We start from the raw sequence: 23695 nt of genomic DNA on the forward strand, positions 1-23695 counted from the left end.
GGGCTGTTACACAGAGAAACCCTGTCTCAAAAAAAAAAAAAAAAAAAAAAAAAAACCAAACAAACAAAAAAAACGAAACAAAACAAAAAAAAAACAAATGAAAAACAAAAAACAAACAAACAAATACAACAAAAAGAACATATACTTACCCCTATACAAACTCATAAGACCCATTAGGTAAGATAACACAAAATGCTGTCATTTCTAGAGTCTGAAGTATCTTGCAGAGAGCCAAGCCTTGTCTATGATTCCAAAAACAGCTAGCATTCAGCATGTTTACCCTGACATATTTAAGAGTAAGACAGCCCCACTTCATCTCTTTCCATGTGCTCTCAGCTCATCCTGAAAAAGATTTAGAATCAGGCCAGTGTGAGCAAGAGCTGCCAATGTGCTGACGTCTCCTCCAGCAATTCTCACAGCACTCCAGAGAGCTGGGCGCTGCAGAGGCAGCATGGGGTTTTTAATATTTTTACCTAAAGATGGTTTTTTTTTTTTTTTTTTTTTTTTTTTGGTAATGACAAACATTTTTTTTTTTTAAGAGAAAAATAAGGCCTGTTTTTTCTCAAGACACCTTTATCAATTTTTAAATCGTTTCAGATCTAGTCCAGTTGAGATTTTTAAGAATTCATTTTTAATTTGTAATAAAGTTTACAACTTGATTTTTTTCAAAAAAGTCAAAAAAACTGCAAGGATCTGTTAATAATGGTCTTAAATAATAATAACAATAATAATATAAAAACGTGTAGCAGTTTAAACAGGAATTACATTTCCCTCTAAAGTGTGAATTTAATGTGGTTGGTCTTCCATCTCAGCAAGTTCCATATTGGTGGATTTGATCAACATCAACCTAAAGATGTCTGCAATAAAAACTATATAAACTTTATTTCCTTATAGTAATTCCCTAAACAATACAGTATAACAACTACCAACAAAGCATTTGTATTCTAACAGTTGGTGTGTGAGTAATCTGGGGGTGACTTATAGGGGGAGGATTTATGGAGGTTTCGTGAAGGTAGTGTGCTAGTTTACAAAAAGGACATCAGCACACAGCTTTTTATGTTCTTGGGTACTAGATCTAATTTAATGTTATTTCTAAAATTATGGATGTTCAGAAACATTAGAAGAAAAAATTAAAATCTGAGTTGAGTACGATACGTGCTGTGCTTCTCAACATTCTCTAAAAGGCTAAAGAAAAAATAAAAGCATATAATAATCTGTGTAGAAATCATAATGCATTTCCAACTTCTATATAAGAAATGCCTGTTTTAGACACCAAAACCTGAAGGGGAAAATAAGGATTTGGAGGGAACTCATTCTGGGTAACTTATTAAAAATAAACTTTCTGTTATTTTCAGTGTGTTTAAAAAAAAAAAAAAAAAAAACCATTGGAAATGAAACATATATGTGACACCTAGCCTGAGAGAGTATTTGGTTTAAAATAGGTTTGGATGTGACGTTTCTGTTTGCTTTGTTCTCAGAGAACAAATTTAAAACTTTTAAAGAGTTAAAGCTAGAAATTGAAAGCATTTGTAATTATATTTTTTAAAACTTTGTATTGATTCTTTGTGAGTTTCATGCCATGTATCCCAATCCGAGTCATCTCCACGTCCCTTCATATTCCCCCCTACCGTAGCAACCTCTCCCTCAAAAGAAAAAAAAAAGTATAAAAAAATCTCGTTGTGGAAGCTGTAGGGTGGCACAATGTGTCCCACAATATTTACCCTTTTGCCCACATGTCTTTACTTGCGAGTGTTCATTGCAGTGAGTCATTGGTCTGTTTCCAGGCCTCTGGCTTCTGCTACACCATCAATACTGGATCCTCACCAGGACTCCTCTTCATATCCTGCTGTTGCCCTGTGTCATGGAGATCCTGCAGCTTTGTTCTACAGAACTGCTCTAGCAGTTTGTAGTTGAGGTAGATGTTGGGGTAGACTAACTCAAAGCCCTGGATGTCTGGCCTAAGTAATAACTGAGCTGGTCAGCCCGCTAGCTCTCCTGAATCCACACCACCAGGGTAAGCTCTCCAGTACTGCCCCAGTGCTACAGCTGGCAAGGGGCAGGGTCAGCAGTTCTGCTCTCATGCCCTCAGGCCCCGCCCACCTGCACCTGTGCCACCTGAGCCAGCTCTACTGTGCTGCCCAGTCAAGGTGTGGCTGCTCTCCCATGTGCTGTAGCTAGCAAGGGGCTGGGCCACCTCTCCTATTCATCCATCATTGGGCATATGGGCCACCTGCATGAACAGTGCTGCCATCAGTGTGGGTGTACAGATAGAACTTTGTGACCATGCTTCAGTTCTTTGAGGAGAATACTGAAGTACAGAGGTGTTAGGCCATAGAGAATCTGCTTTCTACTGTGGTGGCTAAGCTCTAAGTTCTTTCTACATGGAGTTCATGGTGCTTTCTGGATGTTTCTATTCATTGTTCAACAAATTTGGGGTATTTGGAGCTATATTTTCTTTCCCATACAATCTCTGCCCCTTTCTTTCTCTTCCACAACTTCTACAGTCCATATTGATAGACATTATGGTGGTCTTATACCATAACCCTTGTTCTCTGTTCATTTTGTCAACATTTATACTCTCTTGTTTTTTAGATTCATAAGTAGTATTCAAGAAGTTTCTGTCTCCAAGATTTTTATCATCACCTAAAACTTAACTGTATGAAATACGCTAAATAAATAGTTATTTCGAATGTGGGAGCCTTTAGGAGGTCATTATTCTCGATGTCAGAACCCTCTTGAAATGGATTTGGGTCCTTATTTTAAAAAGCGGGATAGATGCTTTGCCATTGTACCATATAAAGGCCATTTAAAATGGTCAGACTTACAAAACGAAAGCAGGAGTTGGCATGGGCTAGGTTATACAAGAATAAAAGGCTTTGTGTATTTACATGTAACAAGTTCTGTGCTGTACACGTGACTCAGGAGGGTAAAATGCAGTGAGGACATTTTCATTCATGTGTACTATGAATAGTAACTGCTTTTTAAAAATACAACATATTACTGAACACTGAAGTAAGGCATACAAGATAAACAAATTCATGACTAATTGGGGAAATATACTACTTAACACAAAATTATCAGACATGTGAAAAGGCAGAAAAATATGATCCTAAGTGAGGACAAAAATCAACCAGTAAAAGAGAGAAGCAACATGTGATGGGATTGTCAGATCTGGACATGAAGACAGCTCTTACAAATGTGCTTCATGTGTTCAAGAAAACAGAGGAAAACAGGAACATGCCAAGGACAATGGAAGTAGAACTTCTGTAAAGGAAGAACAATGTCTGAAGTGGAATGTCTGAACAATGTCTGAGTAGTAGCAGGTTAAATATTTCAGGAGAAAAGGAAAAGTTAAAACCTGAAGACGTGGCAGTACATGTATCCAGCTGGACCACCAAGGGCACTGGGGACCCAGGCCTGGTCCCTGGAATCTATATGGTAGACAGTTAGAGAAGTGAAGTTGTCTTCTGACCTATATATACATAGATATCATGGTACATATGTGCCAACACATATACTCTAAGTGAATTGAAATTTAACTATCATGTTGTAATGGTTTGCTAGGTCTGCAGTTCCCACACACAAGGGAAGCACACTCAGAAGGCTGACAGTTGACAAGGAGGTCTCAGTGGGATGGTGTCTTCCTCCTCTTTCCTTGGCCTGTGGAGAAGGACCTTCTCATAGTCTTCATGGGATTCTTCCTCGGTGTAGATCCTGTCCATGCACAGTGGATTAGGGCCACCCCCACTGACCTCACTGGAATTTAACTATCCCTCCAAAGATAGCCACTGGGTGGACTTCCACATATAAATGGCTCAGAGGTAAATGGCTCAGAGTCACAGTTCAGTCATGGAAAGTGCCATCTTTTTGTCCTGCCTTTTGTGTCCAAGTCCCTAACCCTGGACTCCTTTCTCATGACCCTGCCTACTCCTGTCCCTCCTGCTTGTGCTCCTATCCACCACTGTGGGGCTGGTGAGCTCAGGCCAGCATGGCATCCCAGAAGGAGAGCCCCTGGTCATGTCTCTGTTTAGCCAGAAGTTGAAACAAAGACACGTGAGAAGAGGCAGATAGAAAACTTGGCTGGCTGGTCCCATGCTGCTGACATCAGAGTTAGCCCTGGGAGAGCAGGGGGCCCAACAATTTCCTTTGGAAAATGGGGTTGATGAAAAAATTGCTTTAGAAGAGGACTTTTGTTTATTTAGTTGTGCCCTTTCCCCAGGCCTGAGAAGGCCTGCAAGTCTTTTACCACACTAGATCAAGCAATTGTAGGACCTAGGAGAGGCATTGCATTACCAGCCTTGGGCCTTGGAGCCTGCTACCTGAGCTAAGAAGAATGGACTGCCTGCTGAGCTAGCCTTGACACCTTCCGGACTGCTATCTCTTTGCCCAGCCCCTGGGCTGAACCAAGAAGAGACTCTGGAGGGTGGGGCTTCCCCTTTATATGTGAAAGCAAATTATTAAATTTCAAGCCTTGATCAGAGAACTTTGTCTTGGCTTCTTCTCTTCTCGCCCTCCGTCCCCTTTCATTCCCAGCCCCCCTTTCAGGTGAACCCACTCGACTTGTGGCCGCAGGCGGCTACATTTAGTCTTCATAATTTTCTCGTATTGATTCCTAAAAATAAAGTGTTATTAGGCAGGGTTCTCTAGAAGTCACACATACACACACACACATGAACTCAATATATAGATGCATATCTATGATATATGATTTACTAGATTGGGTTTAGGTAGTCCAACAATGCCTGGCAGCACGCTGGAGAGGCAGAGAAGCTGCTATAGCTGTTCAGCTTACAAAGCTGGATGCACCAACAGTTCAAAACTAGGACTAGAGGCCTCATGGAACCCTGAGGAGTTGGTAGTAATCAGTCCATGCTGCAAGGGTGAAGAAGCTGGGGTCTGAAGGCAGGGGAGGATGGTGGCAGGAGCAAGAGATGTTCTTGCTGAGGAAGGAGGCAGGGGATACCACCTTTTCTGTTTCTTTTTCACTGTTCTTTGGAAGATGCCACTCAGAGGGCAGGTTTTCTTCTGCAGTTAAGTCTCTCTGAACACACACACACATACACACTGACTCACAGACACACACACGAGGAGTAGTGCTGGTGCCAAGGCTGACTCTAAATCCAAACAAATTCATAATTAAGATCAGGTGCCACAAGTATGTCTGACTATTTCTTATCTGGCTAATGAGAGCCTTGACTGAGGTCTCTCCTTCTAGGATGTCATTGCTGGACTGAGCTCACCAGCCCCACTGTGAAGTCACAATTCAGTACTGATTTCCACATCTAGGGACAGGCACACCTGCAGTCCCAGGGCTTTAAAGGCTGGAGGAAAAGGACCACCATGCTAGTTAGTGAGTTCAAGGCTAGCCTGAGCTCCATAGCCAGAAACTTCTACAAGTAAAAACGGTGTTATAATACCTCCAGTAAATGTACCAAAGTTAAATCCATTTGGATTATCTGACAAGCAGTGAGGATTCCAATATCTACCCCTGCCATGGCTTCACCTATTCTGAACATTTTTAAATTTAAAAATGATATGTGTGGGTGGAGGGGGTTGGTATATGTGTGCATGGTGCATGTGTGTGGATGTATGCATCTGTGTGCGTGTACATGTGTGTAGGTGTGTGAATGCATGTACATTTGCATTCTGAGGCTAGAGGAAGATGGCAGATCTCATGCTTTATCACTCTCTGCCTTGTTGCCTTAATATTTCACCAAACCTGGGGTTCAGCTGGCAAACAGTAAGCCCCAGCAATCCTCCTGTCTCCACCCTCCATAGCACTGGAATTAGAGGCATGCATGACCATGCCTGATATTTCATGTAAGTGCTAAGGATTTGAACTCAGGTCTTCATGTTTGCACAGCCAGCAGTCTTATACACTGAGCCATCTCCCAGGTCCTTTCTAAGCACTTCTTACAAATGAAATTAGAAAACTGGTGTAGTTCTTTCTGTACCATGTAATCCCAGCACTCAGGAGGTGGAGGCAAGGAGATCAGAGATTCAAAGTTATCCTCAGCTACACAGTGAGTTGAAGTTGAGCCTGGATAACATGAGACCCGGTCTCAAAATATCAGTGAGGCCAAACAAACACAATCATACACAGGATCTCTTGGCTGGCTTTTTGCCTTCCCATGTTAGCACGCATAGCACAGCCTGTGTGCATATACCTTTTAACTGATGACTCCTTAGCACTTAATTTACATATATATGTGTGTATGTATGGGTGTGCACAAGCCATGACATGCAGAGGTCAGAGGACAATAGTTGGACTGGCTACTCTCCTGAGGGTCGCCAGGGTGGCGCTCAGATTATCAGGCTTGGCAGCAGGAGTCTTCACCCACTGAGGCGTTTCTCTGGTTCTGATTGGTAATCTTGATGGCCTTTTCTGTTTGTCACAGGCTGAAAGGTCCGGGACTCTCCAGAAAGGAGGTCCACTTAAGTCACAGGATAGCACGCACCCAAAGGACACACGAGAGACCGTCTTGCTGTAAAACACATGAGGTGGTTTATTAAATCAGAGCTCTGGGCCAGCCCATATCCCCATATCTCACATAGGGGATAGAGGGACTGACCTCGTGGCTCAGGGGTCTAGTGCTTATATATGGGCGGGGTAGGGAAAAAGCGAACTTTCGCGCGGGTGCACAGGATTGGTTGTTTTACCTTTTTTGAACACTAGTAGGCCGTACCATGGGGGTTCTTCCCTTGGCCAGTCAGTTTCTGGGATGTTTTTAACAGGCCTTTGTCTTGTAACTCCCCCTCCTCTGTAACCAATTAGATGGGCCCAAACCTGCTGGCAGGTGCTTTTCTGCCCAAGGTCTAAGGCGAAAAATTTACACATATTTCATAAAATGGCCTTTATAATTTTTCACTCTACAAGGCCACAGTCACCAGCTGTTTCACGTGTGCGTCATCCTGGCCACACACTTGCAGATGGTAGCCATCCTTCTGGACAAGACCCTGAGGAAGGAGTGGCTCTTGGCCACCTCCAGACCCTTCTCTTTGCCTCAGATAGCAGCGGCCATGATTCTGTGCATCATCTTCAGCCTCAGCAACATTATTTATTTCTCAGCTGCCCTGTATCGGACCCCTGAGCCTGAATTACATGAAAAGGAAACGTGATTTCAGAATGTGCCAGACTTCGGTGTTAAGTAGTTGGTGTGGTGCTGGCTGAGAGTGGCCAAAAGCATTCGTAGCAAATGATGTCTTGACATTTTTTAATGGGTTCATATCAAAAAAGGATTTAACTGGGCAGAGTTCTCTACACATGCACGGATTCTGTGTGTGTTCTGTAACAAGAAGCATGTGGGCATGAGTCCCGAATAAGGATAAATATTAAGTTTTAAGTTTATTTAAAATGGGGTGTTTAGGGACTGGTGGTGTAGCCCAGTTGGTAAATACTTGCCTAGAATATACACAGTCCTGTTTTTCTTTATTTATTTTGGGTTGTTTGTTTGTTTGTTTGTTTGAGACAGGGTCTCACTATGTAGCTTGGGATGTCCTAAAATTTACTATGTAGACCAGGCTGGCTTTGAACTCACAGAGATACGCCTGCCTCTGACTCCTGATTGCTGGGATTAAAGGTGTGTGCCACTACACTGAAGCCCTGGTTTTGATCCTCAGCACAGCAGAACTTGGTCCTGTGGCTCATGCCTATAATTCCAGCACCAGGGAGGCAGAATCAGAGGATCAGAAGTTTAAACCCATCCTTGCATACTTAGTGAGTTTGGGACCATCCTTGGATACGTGAGATTGTATCTCTAAAAATATAGTCTCCATCAATAATTCTAGAGAGAAGTACACATCTTTCAGGGCTGCAGTGACTGTACTTGTAAGAAAATGAATGAGGTAGAGAGCCTTACTGTGGATGGACAGGAGCAAGAGAGAGAACCCAGCCTGAGGAAAAGCTACAGATGGAACATGGGAGAGCCTTCAGTGAGAGCCTCCATCAGCCTTTCAAGGCTTCGGGCCAAGCCCATACTGATAAGCGCTGAGCATGCAACAGTGCCATCTAGCGAGGCTGAGGGGGATATGCTGGGAGAGGACTCAGTAAATAGGGGCTAGGCTCTGGGGGGTGATGCTGAAATCAATGCTGCAGTGATGGCGGCAGGGGCTCCAGGATCCAGAGAAAGTGAGGGATTCTCAGAGGAAAGGAAGACTGAGAGACATAAGAGAGACTTGAGTGTGGGGACAGATACGTTCCAAGCATGTGTCTTAGGTTTGGGACAGGTGAAAGGTGACATAATGGGTCCTGTGATTTAGAGGCGAGAGTGCTGTCAAATGGGACTGTTTGAAAGGTGATGGTAGCAAAGCCTGTTAGCTTTCTATCTGCTTCTGGAAATGTATCTCACCTACACAAGGATGCATTTTCAGGTTTATTCACTGTAGCATTTTGCAACAGTAAATACTGGAAAGACTGATATCCAGTAATATGGACATTTAACTGGATACTAAACTGACTATCCTTATCATTGTCGGCCTTAAGGAAGTGGAGCTTGAGTCACAGAAGCAGGTGTGGATACATCATCCTCAGAGATCAGCAGGGGCAGGGATTCAGTGAGATAGAATCAATTTGTGGAAGACAAAGGGTAGATTCTGGTGGTCGCACAAGCGCAGTGGGCAGATTTTATTCACCTCCGTATATCCAGGAAACATCAAAATCAAAAATTTTACGGTTAACGATCTGTAGCTTAGTGGTAACACTTTTTACCTAGCATTGTGAGGCTCTAGGTTTGATCCTGATCGCCCCTGCGAGCGAGAGGGTGCGCGCGTGCAAACACAGAGAGGGTGGAGGGGGGAGGGGGGAGAGGGGAGAGGGGGAGAGGGGGAGAGGGGGAGAGGGGGAGAGGGGGAGAGGGGGAGAGGGGGAGAGGGGGAGAGGGGGGAGGGGGAGGGGGAGGGGGGAGGGGGGAGGGGGAGGGGGAGGGGGAGGGGGAGGGGGGAGGGGGAGGGGGAGGGGGGAGGGGGGAGGAGGAAGAGGGGAGAGGGAAGGGGGGAGAGGGGAGAGGAGGGGAGAGGGGGAGGAGAGAGAGGGGAGAGGAGAAGAGAAGAGAAGAGAAGAGAAGAGAAGAGAAGAGAAAAGAGAAGAGAAGGGAACTTACAAAAGGTTAACTGCCAAGTTGGTATAGACTTCAAGATCATCCTGGGGGATACACAGTAAGTTTGAGGCCAGCCTGGGCTACAAGAGACCCTTGTCTTAAATTAAGTATCAAAAGTAATATAAAATGTAAACGAGAACTACGTGTCAAAGTAAAAATAAAATATGAAATGAATAAGATTGTGTGTGACTTGGAAGCCAACCGGCCACCCTAAGAGTAGAGAACGTGCCCGGCCACGGCTTTACCTCCTCCGAGCTCCCACTGGGTCCACGGGTTGCCAAGGAGGAGAGCGAGCGCACCTAGCAGCGCCAGAGCTCCTCGAGGCCCCGCCCCCTCGCCGCAGACGGTCGCTGATTGGCCAAGGAGACGAGCGAGCGCACCTGTTGGCCGTGACAGCTCCCCGAGGCCCCGCCCCTCTGCCTGTTTGAACTGTGCGGGGCGGGCGGGCGCACTCTTGGGCTCGCAGCGTCGCCGCCTGGCTCTCCTCTGCTTGAGTCCGGGTCCCCGCGGCCGCCGTCTGCACCGCTTGGTCCCCGCCAGCCCTGCTCGGTCGGAGCCCGATGTCCCGCGCGCGCGTCAGCACAGCACGGAGCCTTCGGTCATGAAGTCGGCGTGAGTATTCCACTGGCCTACGAATCTTCTGATTCAATTTGGGTTAAATAGTCTTGTAGCCTATAAATGAGAAAGAAAAAAGTTAAACAATAAAGAATGTTGAAACAAATCAAAAATTTTTTATATTGTTTACTTAAAATAGCAAGAAATTTCAGCATTGTGAATAATCTACTCTTCCTGCCCAGTATGAGCAAATCCCTGAATTTGTTCTCCAACTTGGAAAAAAAATGAAATCAAACAAAAGTCCCCCTGGGTACTTCTGGTATCAAAAGTGTATTTTCCCAATCACAGTTTAAGGAGTTAGATTACATGTACCACACTTCTCTCATGCAGTTTATTATTGTTTATATTCATGTTATTTGCTGTACAGTATTTTGGGATTGCTGGGAAATGATTTTTTAAGCCTTTGGAAGTTCACCATTGTTAGAATTCGTGATGTCTTCTATGTTAATATTGAATTGAAATTTATATTTGTTTGGTTTTTCTTTTTTCTTTGTTTTCCTTCTTAACCAGGAAGGCTAAGATGCCCAGGAAACCTGTAATAAAAAAAGGATCTCAGACAAACCTTAAAGATCCAGTTGAGGTAATCTCTCTCTCTCTCTCTCTCTCTCTCTCTCTCTCTCTCTCAGTGTGTGTGTGTGTGTGTGTGTGTGTGTGTGTGTGTGTTTAGTCCATTTCTGTCTTGTGTGTGCTTGAAAGGAGAGGAAAGCGATATGCAAGTTGGGTTTTGGAGAACACACAGTTAAATCAATGCACTAAGTTGTATAAAACTGGTTTTAGCTAGAAAGTGTGCTTTCTCTACAGGATTAACTGTAACTTTTTAGTTCTTGACTGCAAACCTGCTATCACTAATTAGATCTGAAAAGTTAAATGGTCTCTCCCACTCTTTGGGATGAGATGGAAACTTTCTTCTCGGGTCTTAGCCCTCTTCACCTGTACCTAGTAACTTACACATTCTTAAGGAGAGCCCCATACTCAAAGTTCATAGAGACTAGTGTAGAATAACTCAATTTAGTTAATACCTCTTCCTGAAAAGGGGAGTACCACCACCCCACTGCCACTAGGCTATCTGGTTCCCAACTGTACCACCTGCTGTGAGCACAGCTGGACAGGTGTTCCTCAAAGCTCCTCTCCCCTCCAAGTGCTGGGATTACAAATGTGTGCCACCACGCCCACCTGAGCTGGCTGTTTGAAATGACATCCAATTCTAAAGAATTTAATGGCTTTTTCAGCTATTTAGAGAGGTTTTTATGTTGTTACAATTTTATTTGTGCACCACAGTGAAGAGATTACTGTACAGTTTAATATTTTAGCCTAAATTAATTTTGATTTAATGCATCTTTGCATCTGACCATTGTGAGGTGTAGATTTGGGTTTGGTAACTCTGGAATTTCTGTTTGTGTTGAAGATCATGTATTTGTAGATGAATAAACAGAACTTAAATGGAAAGTCAAGTGAGTGCTGAACGTTCACAGAGGTGCATGCATGCAGTCCCAGCATCCTGGAGCCTAGCAGGCAGATTGCTGAGAGCTCCAGCCCAGTTGGGGCTACAGACTGAGAGCCTGTGTCTCATTTTACTGAATTTTACTGTCTAATATGCTTAGCTTTTGGGTGTCTTTATAGATGGTTCCATATCGAGATTCAAAGCTAACCCATCTATTCAAGAACTACTTCGATGGGGAGGGGAAGGTTCGGATGATCGTGTGTGTGAATCCAAGGGCTGAGGACTATGAAGAAAGCTTGGTAATTTAAGTGTTTTTTTGTCCTATACAGTTTGGTTTCTCTAGGGAAAGCAGCTACTTGGATGTGAAGAATGGCATTCTGCACATTTTGTAGATCTGTACAGGGTCACTGGATATGCAGACAAACCACTTAGCCATCCATAAAGAAGGACAGGTAGGCTTGCTATTACAGATTCTGTTTTGTATTTTCAGCAAGTCATGAGATTTGCTGAAGTAACGCAAGAAGTCGAAGTAGCAAGACCAGTAGACAAGGTGATATGTGGCCTGACACCGGGGAGTCGGTACAGAAACCTGCCTCAGGGAGGCCCAGTTGGAGATGGTACGGTTTGCTGTTATATCATTGTTCATTTGCTTGTCTTTTTATAACTTAAAAAAAAAAAATCTTCTCAAGGACCAAATGCAAGAAACTTTGAACTAAAATATAAGGTTTCTTTTGTTTTATATTTTGTCTAATTTTTGAAAAATTCCATACCTAAAGCAGGGCATAGTGAAGCATACCTGTAACTCTATCACTAAGTAAGCTAAAGCAATAATAATAATAATAATAATAATAATAATAATAATAATAAATTCTGTGGTTACTAGTTCATGGGCTTTGCTCATAGCATCAGACTTACCTAAGTTCTTTCATAATTTTTCAATTCAATTCAGAACCTTTGATGACTGAAGTGATTCTACAGAGCTTCCCACCACTGCCCCCTTGCAAGCTTTTGGATATCAATGATGAGGAGACCTTTCCAAACATGATTGACGCTTTGGAGAAACGGCATCACCAACGACAACTATCGATTGAGGACCTTAACAAACGATGTAAGGGCTGAGCTGGTCACAGCTGCTGTGACTTCAGAGGCAGAAACAGGTTTTAGTGACGCCATCTGTTGAGACATCTCTCAAGAAGACTTGTTTCTTGGCTTTGTCGTGGTCTCAAGGCATTGTTTAATCTGAATGGCAAGGTTTTTCCTCACCAGCTCTACTTTTAAAGAATGCAAGAAGAAAAAACGGGTGCCTCCCTGCCTTTTATAATTTTTAATAGTGATGGATACAAGCTGCTATTTTATAGTTTTTCCTTGTTTGTAATTCATTTATAACTTGTACCTCAAGATGGTGTAGAGAAAGATGAAATAGTGTTTGAAAAAGTGTGTGGAACAACTGAACAGTCACGTCATGGGAATGACTGCCTCTGAGTGGCCCTGGTAGGCCAGGGTCTTCTGCTAGGTTCAGCTGATCTCAACTACAGGATTATTTCTCTTTTTGCAGTTGTAATCAAGCTTTATTGTAAGTGTTAGGGAGAGCTTACAGAATACTTCTATGAACATCTCCCATAGGTCTGTGAATCAAACTCCTAATTTCTTTCCAAACTTGTTTTCTTTTTCATTTTTTTGGTATTGAGCTCAGGGCCTCATGCATATACAAAGCAGACACGTGCAGGCAGTTGCATTCCCAGCCTTCTCTTGTGTCCAAATGCCACAGAGGGATTTGCTGAAGTGTCTATCAATGGAAGCTGCTTTTGTTGGTTTTAATCTTGTACCCTCAGTAACAGTAGAGTCTGTATGCTCTGTTATAGGTGTAGCTTTCAAAGCCTTACTAAAAACACTTGACAGTTCTCTATCAAATAAAGAAAACTACATTCAGGAAAAACTAAATGAAAAAGAAAAATTGATCTTGGGACAGAAATCGGAAATAGAGCGACTGGAGAAGAAAAACAAAACTTTGGAGTACAAGGTTTGTGGTCATATTTTATCCTGTGTGCTAGCCGTTCAGCAGTGCTCCCAAAACAGCTCATGTGCGTGTCACTGCTGGGAGGGGCCTGAAAGGGAGGAAGAGACTGTGGTCTTTTAAGCTTAGGAATAGAGCTTAGCTTGAAGAGGGGCTTGTTGAATGACTTCTTTCTGGGTTGGAGTAGAACTGAGGATTCAGATGAGATAGAGCAGTAATATGGTTTTGTGTGTGGGTGCGTCCATGTGCGGGTGTGTGTTTCCACAGTTTGCTTTTGTGAGCAATTTAAGGGTTTTTTATTCTACAGTTAGGTGAAATGTTTGCACACCAGATGCTGAGCACAGTGGTCTCCTTTGCAGATTGAGATTTTGGAGAAAACAACTACAATCTATGAAGAAGATAAACGCAGTCTGCAGCAGGAACTTGAAAGCCAGAATCAGAAGCTTCAGCGGCAGGTTTCTGACAAGCGCAGATTAGAAGCCAGGTTACAAGGCATGGTGACAGAAACGTCGATGAAGTGGCAGAAGGAATGTGTGAGTGTTGTTTTTAGGTTAAATATTTTCCGTTTCTGTGCTTGTTGCAGAGCTTTGGTATCTGCTGATCTCTGGAAATAGGGAACTGTCGTTTTTTAAGCAATAAAGCGGATGATACAGTGTGACTAAAGTAGACTGTAATTTGTCATTTCTCCCTGTAGGAGCGTCGGGTGGCAGCCACCCAGCTAGAGATGCAGAATAAACTCTGGGTCAAAGATGAAAAGCTCAAACAGCTGAAGGCCATTGTGACTGAACCCAAACCTGAGAAACCAGAGAGACCTTCCCGGGAGCGGGACAGGGAGAAAATCATTCAGAGATCTGTCTCTCCTTCGCCTGTGCCTGTAAGTGTTTGCAGCTGTGTCTAGATTAGTGCTAGAGAAAATTTGTTCCAATTTGAGGGATGTTTCTTCGTGAGAATTGTTTTGTTTCATGTTATATTTTTTAAGCTTCTACTTTTAAAAGTTAGCACAAATGGGCCTGGCATCGTGGCATATGCCTTAAGTCCCAGCATTTGGGAGGCCAAGGCATGTAGACCTTTGGTGAGTTTAAGGCCAGCCTGGTTTACACAGGATTTCAAACTAACCAAGGCTACATACGGAGACTTTCTCAAAAAAAGCATGTCACAAAAAAATTAATGACTGCAAACAGTTTCTTAAAATGTTGAATCATCACATAGTAAAATTGTAGAAAAGTAATATTGTTTCTCAGTTTTTCAGTCTTATTCATTAATCTTTCTCCAATTTTTTTAGCTTTCTAGTAACAATATTGCTCAGCTTTCCAACAGCCAGCAACTCATGAGCCAGCCACAGCTCCACAGACGCTTTAACTCTTGCAGCAGCATTTCTGTAGCTTCCTGTATTTCGGAATGGGAGCAGAAACTATCTCCATTCAGCACACCTGTCAATGTCACCTCTCTTGCAAGGCATAGGCAGCAGGAACCAGGACAAAGTAAATCGTGTGTCGTGTCAGACAGAAGGCGAGGGATGTGCTGGACTGAAGGCAGGGAGATGGTCCCTACATTCAGCAGTGACATAGGCATAGAAGAGGACCATTGCCGCAGGGTTAGTCCAGCGTTCTTTAAAGCCTTGTAGTGATAGACTTCCTTTCCTCTGCTCTTTGTAACTTGATTCTGGAAGTTCAATGGAAAGGTGGGTGGGCTCCAAACTGAAGAAGCTCTGACTTTTCTGACAGCCTCCCTGCCATCAGCTAAGATGTGAGAAAGCAGAAGCATGTGTCTGTGAGCTGTGAGTGCCAGCCAGCATGGCTCCCCCTAGAGTAGACTGCTTGCATGACACAAGGCTTTGCAGAGAATCAGAGAACATGAGTGTCTTACTCCCTCTCTCCCTCTCATTTCTATTCTTCCTCTTCTTCTTTTTTCCCCCTTGTTGCTGGAGATCAAACCTAGGGTCTCAGCATGCTAAGTAATTATTCTATCAATGAGCGATAATTTCCCCCAGACCAAATACGAATGTACGAGACTATATTTTCCCCTTCCTTCCTTTTTTCTTTTTTCTTCTTTCTCTCTTTCTTTCTTTCTTTCTTTCTTTCTTTCTGTCTGTCTGTCTGTCTGTTTCTTTCTTTCTTTCTTTCTTTTTGGTTCCCCTTCCCAAAATAATTTTTTCTTGCTGTTTTTAGTTACTACAGTAGTAAAGTTTTAGCTAAAACTTATGTTTCAAAAGTAAACCCAGAACTATATTGACAATCTGCTTGAACCCTAGCACTTGGGAGGCTAAGGCAGGCAGGCAGGAGCCTTTCCTGCCTATAGGATATTTTTCTTTTGATCATACAGCCAGTGGAAAAAATCAGGGCTACAAGATAAAAAGACAGTGATGGGTGGGAGTCATTGCAGGTCGTGCAAGGACGACACTGAAATGTGGGCTTGGTTACTGACCCTTGTTGCAGTTCAGGTTTTAAAGATATAGGTGCAATAAAATATATTCCCCACAGCTAAGACTGTTGCTGATTATCTGTGGTGACCATCTTGTTAATGAGAGATGGACTAAAGTCTCTGAAGAATTTGATCTGTAAATTCAAGGGTCTTTTGGATATATGGATAAGAATCTTGGATCAGTTTCAGATCGGTTTGCCTATCATTTGGATGTATCAAGTGTAACTGACATTTTTCTCTTGGATTTAGGGTGATGTTTATAAGACGAGAGGTGGTGGACAATCAGTTCAGTTTACTGATACCGAGACTTTAAAACAAGAATCGCCAACTGGGTGAGTGTTGGTCACAAATATATCTGTAAAGGGCTGTTTCTCAGCCTTTTGTTCTTAGGGACCGAATATCCTGTGAGGTTTATCTTTACTTCTCTGCAGGGGTGTAGGTGGTTCCCCCCTTCTATTGTTTTTCATTCCCAGATGTAAAAGTGATTGTTGCACCATGTTTCCCCTTTTTCAGTAGTCGAAAACGAAGATCGTCCACACTAGCACCTGCCCAACCAGATGGTACAGAGTCTGAATGGACCGATGTAGAAACAAGGGTAGGGGGAAAATTAAAGACTTGCTTGCTAATATTAGCTACATAGTGCTGTAGCACTTAATGCTCTTTGAAGATGCTGAGGCAAAGCCACAGAGTACCCATGCAGCCTGGAAGCCTGTAACTAACATTCTGGTAGGGCACTTGCTTATCTTTAGGTCTGCTCTATATTAAAGGTCCTCTGTGTGTGTGTGTGTGTGTGTGTGTGTGTGTGTAGGGGGTGGGGGCAGGGTTTGAGAATGGGGTATTGCTCCAGACTAATGCAAATCACAGCAGATGGACTAACTTGCAGCAGTGCCCAGTGCTCCCTCTAACGACTGCTTCTGAGGGAAGACCTCTAGGGGGAGAAGACTCTAGGGGCAAGGCCCTGGCCACCAGCTTCTTCAGGTATACCCTTTCTCCTTATCTAAAATGAAAATATACCTGGATAATCTCCAGGCCCTTCTTGCTTGTGTTGCCAGTGCAGAAATGAATCGTAAGTGTGTGACTAGTGGTTTAACCTAGGTGTCTTCGCTGAACTAGAGCAGTTTTGGATTTCATTGCAGTAGAGCCCATCTAAATGGATGTATGCTTCTGGATCATGGGAGCTGACCTTTCCTCTCCTGTCACTCTCCTCTAGTGTTCTGTTGCTGTTGAAATGAGGGCAGGATCTCAGCTGGGACCCGGATATCAGCTCCACGAACAACCCACTATGGCCAGCCCTGCTTTGTCCTCCCTCTCCCAGGCTTTCTACCACCACTCCTGGCCCAGCCTTTCCTCACTCTCTGATTTTTTTTTCCCCAGGCCCTACTGACAGTCTGTGGCCAGCCTCTGTAGCGCCCAGCTCTCCAGAGTGCTGTGAGAGTTGCTGGAGGAGATGTCAGCACATTGGCAGCTCTTGCTCACACTGACCCATTTCTAAATCTTTTTCAGGCTGAGCTGAGAGCACATGGAAAGAGATGAACTGAGGCTGTCTTACTCTTAAATACGACAAGGCATATAATACACAAAACATGTTTAATGCTAGCTCTTTTGGAATCATAGACAAGGCTTGGCTGCAAGATTCCACAGACTTTAAGGATGACAGCATTTTGTGTCACTCTTACCTGGGTCTTAAGAGTTTGGATAGGGGTAAGTATATGTTCTTTTTGTTGTATTTGTCTTGTTTTTTTTTTTTTTTTTTTTTTTTGAGACAGGGTTTCTCTGTGTCCCTGGCTATCCTGGAACTCACTCTGTAGACCAGGCTGACCTCAATCTTACAGATTTGTCTGCCTCAGCCTCCTGAGTGCTGAGATTAAAGGTGTGTGACACACTACTGCCCAGCCAGGGGTTACGTGTTCTAAAGATAGGTGAAGCTGAATGCCAGAATTTGTGTTGAAGGAAGCACACCATTCATTTGCTCTTCTGTTAAACCCACCCTAGGGAGCCGGCCTATTCTTTTTCCATATTTCATAAAACCAATCTTTACACATCTTTCTCTAAATTTTAACCTTGGGTTAATTCCCTTGGAAATGAGGAAGATGGCTTTAGTAGGCGCAGAACAGGGGAGCTGAGGTACCTCCTGTTATATTCTATAAGCTACTTGTTTGCTCCAAAGACTAAAATTTTCTTCTGCTAAAAGGAATTCACATAATATTTCTAAAGAGCCATTTTCCAGACTATGTTGAGAAGTGTAGAATGCAATACCAAATGGTTTTGTTTTAGGCGCAAGAAACCTTGAACTGACAGCCCTGGCACCAGAAGACTGTTTTCACTCCTGTTGGTGATTTATCCAAAGCTGTGCCAGATGCAGTGTCTGAGTCATTTTTCAGAAGAATGTATCTAGATCACGTTGCCTTTTTATTGTGACTTTTCCAACTGTTTTGAATATTTTCTAAGGTTTTATAAAAAATCAAATGCTGATATTGATTAGCATCAAAAAATGCACTTTATACTTATTTAACAAAATAAAGACTTTCAAAATAAAGATGTGTTGGGAGCCGACTTTTAGCAGAAAGCGGCTATCAGCTTTGCAGCCATCTTGAGCCATATATCCTGACCAGAGACTTGATTGCATTAGCCTACAACAGCTGAGCACACTCTGATAACATCTTGCTTTAGATACCCAGGACTTTCCTTGGGTGTGTGAGATTAAAGGTGTGTGACTTAGGTGTGACTCAGAGATCAGATTTAGAGATAAGACCTAAGGGCATGACTTAAAGGCGTGACCAAAAGGCATGGCTTAGAAGTGAGACATATAAAAGGTGAGAGGCAGACAGGAGAGTTGAGAACAATTTGGAGTAACAGAGATTCAGACACTAGGAGTAGGAGTAGACATTAGACACTCAGAAGAGAACAACAAGGAACTAGGAACTCAAGACTTGGGACTTGGACTAGGAAGAGAGACTGAAGAATAAATGGGATTGAATCACACTCTGTCTGGTCTCCATTCTTCGAGTCCGTCCTCTCTCTCTCTCTCTCTCTCTCTCTCTCTCTCTCTCTCTCTCTCTAGACTCTGACCCACAGACCGGAGCGGCAGCTCGGGCCTCAACATTTTTGGCGCAACAAAGATGGCGATTGGCCAATGGTAAAATCATTTTAGGAAGTTAGTTAGAATTTTGTATGTATATATTCACTTTCAACTGAAATAAAAAAGCACTAAGAATCACAAAGTTGTGTGGTGGCCATTCACTCGGCATGCTCCCCAGCATCTAGAGTGTTCTGTTTATCTAGTGCTTGGTATTTGTGGGCTACGATAAAAGAGATCACTGGAGAAGAGAAAGAAACATGGCTGTGAAGACTATTGCCTTTATGGGGTATGAAACAGGCTAAGATTTTGCTCATGGACCCCAGAGTTGACTTATAAGAGCCAAGTCTGATGTCAGAAGTACCATGTGTTTGTCTGATCTTTACACTTTGTCTTTGTTGGACACTTCTTAGCTCCTAATGGCTAATTTTGTTTGGCAACATCCTGGGAATGAAAGTGCTCAAAATCAAAGCCTTAGAAGGAGCTTAGATAGTTTAGCAGGATTTCTTTTTCAGTGTGCTCCGTCACTCAGTTCTGAGATGGCACACACTGACTGACACATTTCACGGTGACCGCAGGATGTTTTATGTTCTTCCTTTCCCCTCAAGAGTGTAGTTCTTACACTGCAGAGAATAGCCTTGTGCTTTACCCCTTGTGCACACACGCTGGACTGTTGAGGGTGGAGACCATGACTAGAAGTGCTGCTTGTAGGCTGTGTGCACACCCAGCTTTAACCTGGGTTTTACAAATTTGTTCTTTTGCCAGCTTACCATTCTCACTAGCAGCTCTTCAGTCCCCATCATCCTGTCTTGGTGTCAGAGTTACCTTGTATGAACTGATGGATATGATATAGGATCTCACTGATTTAATGAGTATTTCCAAATTGTAAGCCATGAGAATACAAGAGTCCTTCCTTGCAATAAAACTACTAAGTAAGTTTGTGCGTGTGGGGGACTTTACATATCCTCTGCAGTTTGAAACTTTGGATTTCCCTGCCCATGACTTTTCTATTTTATGGCACCTTTACCTGTGATGGTAGGGATTAATTCCAGAGCCTCAGTGTGCAGAGGACTTCTACCACCAGAGCCATGCCCATTCTTTGTAGAACTTTGTTTTGAGCCACCCATTCTCCTCTCCCTGGATCTCAACTTTCTACTGACATTATCAAGTTCTCAGTAGCATGAGGGTGTGCCTATGTGCTCTATTCTTGCCTACAAATCTATTTGCATTGCCAATGGCACCTAGGGCTTGGTGTGGTGGTATAAGCCTCTAATCCCAGCACTCAGCAGGCTGAGACAAGCATTACCACAAATTCAAGGCCCACCTGGACTTCTTTCAGACCAGCTTGGGTTGTATAGTAAGGTCGTATCTCAAAGTTTAAGGGGGTCTGAGATGCAGTTGAGTGGGTGAAGTGCACAGGGTAGACCAGGCCCTGGAGTCCATCCCTAGCACTGCATGAACTCGGTTTTAGTGTAGTATTGCACACTTAAAATCAATCCCAGGCAGGCGGAGGAAGATCAGACATTCTGAGATAGCCTCAGCTACATGGCAAGTTCAAGGCCAGCTGGGGTACATGACAACCCGTTGGGTTTGTGTGTCTGTGTGTGAAGATCGGAGGCCATCTTGTCAAATTCAATTGAGATCATGAATAGAATTTTGATTGTGTAAAACCCAAATGAAAAGGACCTCACCGATCCGTGGAGAACTGCAGACGCACCCCAAATCACTCACGAGAAACACAACTTGATGCAAATCGCAAGAGGTTTACTGGCTAGCCAGGGCTGTCTTTCCTTCAAGCAGCGGAATTCAGCAAAAGAACAAAAGAAGTTTACAGCTTTTAAGGGGGAATCTACAAACCAGGTGGGGGTGGAGTTAGGGAAGAGGGAAGGCTGAGAGTGGAGTTAGGGAAGGGGGAAGGAGGGGGAACAGGTCACTAGGTCATCGATACATTTGATCTCAAATTCCTAAGATGGATGGTGTGTCACTTTATAATTGGCTATTTCGAACTAGTTTCACACTATATATCATGAGCTCCAGTTCAAGGGGGTCAGGCTTATCTCAAACTTTTAGCATCCTGGCACCAACTGTCTCAGGGCTGTTAGTTCAAAGCCCGGCCAAGCTAATCTCGGGCCCATAGCATCCTGACACCATGAATCTTAAGGTTTGTTTAGTTAGGGCCATCTGTTCAAATGGTCAGCTAATTTCCTGGGACTGAGGCAACACAGTGTTTGACTTACAGGTTTTTATGTCTTTGCTTTTAAGAGTAGGGTTCAGGGGATCAACTTATGATTTTTCTATCTTTCAATTGGAACAATATTATTTGGAGAAAAGCATCCATTTTAGGCTCTACTTAGGTTCCTCTTGATAACTGTTTCATAGCTTCTACCCAAGGCCACCTCTACACAAGTTGTTCACAAGCTGTACCCTAACCTGGCAGTGTGTTTTTATTTAAGTTAATTGTGTTTATGAGCACTTAGGGTTTCTATTGCCGTGACAAAGCACCATGCACTAAAACAGGGGCAAAGGAAAACGTTTGTCCTATTGATACTTGCTTTAGATGTCTGTTCATCAAAGTTACTCTGCTAGTTTTCTAGGGGGTCTATATAATTAGTTGCCGCATTTTATCACGTGATCTCCTACTTCCTTCTGTTCCCCCCCGCCCCCCCCGCCCCCCCCGCCCCCCCCCCCCCCCGCCACCATACCGCGTGTGTTTACTTTTTATCTGTACCTGAGCCTGTCTGCCAGGTTCAGATCCCGTAGAACTGGATCTGGATTTCGAGGCACTTTTGGGGGTGCTGGAACCGAACCTGAGTGCTGCAAGGTGGCTTCCGCCCCTCTCTGCTTTCTCAATGCAATGAATTAGAGTTCATTAATGAACTAACTTGTTATACTGCACTTGATTCGAAACTCCGACCCCTCGGGGTATTTTCCTACGTCACCATAGACACTGTGTTACTCTGGCCCGCACGCCAGAGCGGAGGGTTAGGGAGATTTAGGAGGGGGTGAGTCCACCACGTGACCCACAGGGCTTGAGACGGACAGCGACTTTTCGGTGTACCCAAGCCGTGGGAACGCTCCTGCCAGTTTAAGCAGTGGACCGGACCAGTACGTCTTCCCATGATAAACTCTAAAGTTGAGCACTGGTAATATTGGCAAGCCCCAACAGCCTATCGAAGCGGAAACCGAACGCGCAAGTCCGGAACTGAGTTCAGCAGACACCGCCTCCTCTTGGTTTTTTTAGCTCTGCCCCTTCCGCCTGATCCGGGCATCGATTGGTTCGCGCGGCTCCATAAGTAACGGCGTGCAGGCGCATATGACGTCATCATTTGAAGCCCAGGTCCTCTGTTCTTCCGAGGAAGCTAAGGCCGCGTTGGGGTGAGGCCCTCACTTCATCCGGCGACTAGCACCGTGCCAGCAGTCCACAACATGGCTTCTGTCTCCGAGCTCGCCTGCATCTACTCCGCCCTCATCCTGCACGATGACGAGGTGACGGTCACGGTAAGTGCGTGTGTAACCACGGGGCGGCCACCGGGCTCCGTCCCGACTCATCACATTCTGGAGCACTGGGTGACTTGGAGGCCCTTGGGGCGCATGCGCTCTGTCCTGCGCGCGCGGTCTAACCTTAGACGTGTGAATGCCGGTCCCGAGCGCACTTGTTAGGTCAAGGGTTTAAAGTGGGTTTTACCTCTGAGTTTTAGGCGTCGAACTCAGGTCGTCAGGCATATGGGACAGTCCCAGTAGCCGCTGAGACATCAAACCTGGCCGTTGTCTTTATAAGGTCCACTTCAGACCAAATAGGGAACATAACTCTGTATAAGCGACTTCTGTGACTTAGTTCTAACTGCATTCCGATCCTTCTGATGGGTTGGCGTTTGTGTTCCAGGAGGATAAGATCAATGCCCTCATTAAAGCAGCTGGTGTCAGTGTTGAACCTTTCTGGCCTGGCTTGTTTGCAAAGGTAAGTTTTGGGTTAGGCTTGCTAATGTATGATTTCCACCGCCATTCTTGAGTTTCGTATCTTAGTTTGTACTTGTTGGTGTGGCTTTTATGTCGGGCCCTGGTTTCTAACAGTCCATGGTTTGGTTGCCTCTTAAGTTTGGGCATTTGAAACAGTGAGATTTTTGCAAAATGGAAAGCTACATTTTATTTACACAAATAGCTTTATTTCTGGCAAGTGGGGTCAACCGCCTGGTGGGGCTGGTTTCAAAGAGTTTAGAAACTTTGAAAATATGTTCATCACTTGGTTCTTTGGGTTATTTAGAACAATTTTCCCATACATAGGAGGAATTTTTTTCTTGTACCAGATACAGGACCAGTCTCTCTGCATGAAATGTCGGTCTTGATTGTGTACTGATTTACTGTAGTCCTGGACATTGATCTGGTCCCTGGTGAAAAAAATCTGAACTGAATCATTAAATCCTGAAGCACATGACTAAAGACCTTTTCTGTATCCTTGTGTTGTAGGCTCTGGCCAATGTCAACATTGGGAGCCTCATATGCAATGTAGGTGCTGGTGGGCCTGCTCCGGCAGCTGGAGCTGCACCTGCTGGTGGGCCTGCTCCATCCACCGCTGCTGCCCCAGCTGAGGAGAAGAAAGTGGAAGCAAAGAAAGAAGAATCCGAGGAGTCGGAGGATGACATGGGCTTTGGTCTTTTTGACTAAACTGCTTTTGTTGACATGTCCAATAAGGAGCTGAACCTGTAGGTGGGCTGGTCTCACTTGTGTGCCACAAAGCTCTTGTTTCAGAGATGGTAACAGGTCCCAGAAAATGTCAGGGAAGGAGGGTCTTGAGATCAAAGCCAGCATGAGTTACTTATATGAAAAATAAGGCCTGGGTCAGTTACCTAAGAACTGGACCATCTGGGTAGAGTGGACGGGTGGGTCTATCTCCAGAAAGGCCCCTTCAAGTGACTGTTAGGTTCAGAGCACCTGTTTAGTGCCAGCCATTTGAAAACTTAAGCCGTGGAAGTGCTTAACAGGACTGAAAGCTAACTCTTACTGTCCAAGATGGCAAAATAACTGAGTCTCCCAAT

At 44.1% G+C, this 23695-nt stretch overlaps 3 protein-coding genes across 3 annotated transcripts in view; 2 read left to right on the forward strand and 1 right to left on the reverse strand.

Moving 5' to 3' along the window:
* The window catches only part of LOC143438763 (uncharacterized), a 31536-nt gene extending 20843 nt beyond the window's left edge, over positions 1 to 10693 (reverse strand). The window contains 3 exon segments of the mRNA XM_076924461.1: positions 9341 to 9445; positions 9516 to 9688; positions 10659 to 10693. Of these exon segments, the coding sequence (XP_076780576.1) occupies positions 9341 to 9445; positions 9516 to 9688; positions 10659 to 10693 (313 nt within the window).
* Positions 10694 to 11330: 637 nt separating this feature from the next.
* Positions 11331 to 17119, forward strand: LOC143438764 (kinesin-like protein KIF23). Its single transcript, XM_076924462.1, has 11 exons — positions 11331 to 11450; positions 11642 to 11768; positions 12101 to 12259; positions 13014 to 13171; positions 13525 to 13698; positions 13860 to 14039; positions 14448 to 14759; positions 15836 to 15918; positions 16100 to 16181; positions 16797 to 16871; positions 17090 to 17119. The coding sequence occupies exons 1-11, from the start codon at positions 11331 to 11333 to the stop codon at positions 17117 to 17119; spliced, it is 1500 nt and encodes a 499-aa protein (XP_076780577.1).
* A 4865-nt stretch (positions 17120 to 21984) lies between these two features.
* LOC143439284 (large ribosomal subunit protein P1) lies at positions 21985 to 23380 on the forward strand. Its single transcript, XM_076925425.1, has 3 exons — positions 21985 to 22160; positions 22546 to 22620; positions 23127 to 23380. The coding sequence occupies exons 1-3, from the start codon at positions 22089 to 22091 to the stop codon at positions 23322 to 23324; spliced, it is 345 nt and encodes a 114-aa protein (XP_076781540.1). The 5' UTR covers positions 21985 to 22088; the 3' UTR covers positions 23325 to 23380.
* The last annotated feature ends 315 nt before the right edge of the window (positions 23381 to 23695 follow it).

Source organism: Arvicanthis niloticus, chromosome 26 (assembly GCF_011762505.2).
Source record: "Arvicanthis niloticus isolate mArvNil1 chromosome 26, mArvNil1.pat.X, whole genome shotgun sequence".
Classification (NCBI taxonomy): domain Eukaryota; kingdom Metazoa; phylum Chordata; class Mammalia; order Rodentia; family Muridae; genus Arvicanthis; species Arvicanthis niloticus.